This window comes from Sinocyclocheilus anshuiensis, unplaced genomic scaffold (assembly GCF_001515605.1).
Source record: "Sinocyclocheilus anshuiensis isolate Anshui unplaced genomic scaffold, SAMN03320099.WGS_v1.1 scaffold5341, whole genome shotgun sequence".
In the NCBI taxonomy this organism is placed as follows: domain Eukaryota; kingdom Metazoa; phylum Chordata; class Actinopteri; order Cypriniformes; family Cyprinidae; genus Sinocyclocheilus; species Sinocyclocheilus anshuiensis.
This window is the reverse complement of record NW_015544371.1, coordinates 2,742-4,740: the sequence shown is the minus strand read 5'-3', so window position 1 is coordinate 4,740 and position 1,999 is coordinate 2,742. Positions and strand designations below refer to the sequence as shown.

Sequence of the window (1,999 nt, the reverse complement as noted above, 5' to 3'; positions counted from 1 at the left end):
TTTATTACCAATTTCTAAACTATAGCGAATAAACTGTGATAATGTTGAAGGTGTCTGAATAAATTCTGGCTTGACTGTATCTATTTGATAAATGAAGTTAACCAACTAACATTATACATACCCTTTTGGTTTCTGTACCCAATATTTAAAAAATGTACAAATGCAATAAAAAGATCGGTATCGGTACTCGGTATCGGCAAGTACCAAAACTAAAAGTATCGTATCGAGTGAGTACTGGAAAAAGTGGTATCGTGCATCCCTAGTAGCAACTTAATAGCATTACCTTCAATTTCAATCTCTTCTAGTGTTTTGCCCTGAAGATTTGTAAGTGAACCTTTCTCCATGGCAAGCAGTAGTTTAGATATTTTGGGTTCCAGGGTTGTAGCCTCCGGAAGCCTGTAATACTCTCTGTGGACACGAATATCGTGGCCCAAAAAGTCAGCAACTTGGTCCAACTCATGGTTTTTGAGGTTTAGAACCTGTGACAAAGTTGCAACATGTTTGCGTAACTGTGTCGACCGGAAGAGTTCAGGGTTTTGCACACCACACTCATTTGCATAAATTCTCAGACGGTCTTGTCCTCGATATGGAGTCAAACAGTTGGGTCTTGCAAACAGGAATGTGTTTTCTTCTGGGAATCCACACTCTGTTCTTCTGCTTATGAGGTGTGTTAAGGCATCAGCCATGTCTGGCGATAACAAGACTGCAACTTTTTGCCCCCTAATTTCCACCCGACTGAAATGTGCACAAAGTTTCTGTTCAAACTTTGTTAGCTCAACAGCAACATCTTTATGTAGGGCAGCTGTGTCCCTCTCTAGAAAACCTTTTAGTTGCATCTTTGCAACCTCTCCTCCACCTCGTCGGTTAAACAGTATGATTTTTTCTAGAGTTGCTTTGCAAAGTTCTCCATAGACTTGTGCTGATGGCATCTGTTTCAAGTTCTCAGAGGCTAAATCGGCAACCTTTTCAAGATGCTGGTGAAGACGTTCTACATCCATTCGTTGTGTGAAAGGGAGGGTGGACGGCTTGTTAAAGTGCCCCTCATTCAAGGTGGTCAAAGCTGTGTGAGAAACAAGTTCAGACCACTTTGCATCATACAGCTTTTTGAATGTCTGGGTTGACTTTATCCCCTCACTGTCTTCTGCCATTAGAGCTCTGCAATGTATAATGTCACATATCTTATTCAGAGAGTGGCCCAACTTGAGGGCAAGGCTTGGAGTCTGGTATGAGTGTTTTTCATCATCAAACCCAGATACCCTCTTGACAGCCTGGATAACCACATTAAAATTTGCAGGTCTTACAGCATCTTCAAGAGTCTGTACTGAAAATTATTTTCTCAGAATCAGCAGAAGTCTTCCAACTTCCCGGAGCTTCTGTTGAGTATAGTCATATTTGGTGGGATCCTGTCCATGTTTATTGAAAAATGACTGGGCCAGCTGAAGAATGCAAAAGTCACTCCGCACAGCAGCAGAGATGTCATCGTCTTTCATCACAGTTAACAGCTTCCAAACACCCTGTGATATTTGTTGACAGAGAGCTGTATTAGACCTTGTTGCCAAAGACAAGACCCGAGTTCTTCCTGGCTCTGCCGGATCTTCCACTGGTTTGGAAAGACAATTTTGAACGTGTCGCCAGAGATCCCTCCAGAGAAACATTGCATGGCAATTAAATTTTGACTGCGGTTTTCCACAAATGTAGCAGTAATTCTTCTTGCTTACTGAAGAGGATATATTTGAAGATTGTATACATGGATCTTCCCCTGTTCTTGTGATATTCTCAACAGATGTGTCTTCAGTATTACCAACGCTTGCTTCGTTGTGAACTTCCGATGCTTGTACTTGCTTGGCTTTCATACAAGACCTTTCAAGCTGTGCTGTGGAGACTGGATCTTTTGGGTGTGAATCTTTACCTATGATGCTTTCTTGGCATGGTCTGCCATTTTGAATTTCTGCAGTAGATTCAAAGCAGGACACTTTAGTAGTCGACATGTTTAAGAGTT

General features: G+C 41.7%; 1 protein-coding gene across 1 annotated transcript; it reads right to left on the bottom strand.

Annotated features, from left to right (window-relative positions):
• Positions 1 to 283: 283 nt before the first annotated feature.
• LOC107698169 (uncharacterized) lies at positions 284 to 1,660 on the bottom strand (the record flags this gene model as incomplete). Its single annotated transcript, XM_016499130.1, has 1 exon — positions 284 to 1,660. A coding segment is annotated over exon 1 (865 nt), but the record flags the coding sequence as incomplete, so codon positions are not given.
• Positions 1,661 to 1,999: the final 339 nt, after the last annotated feature.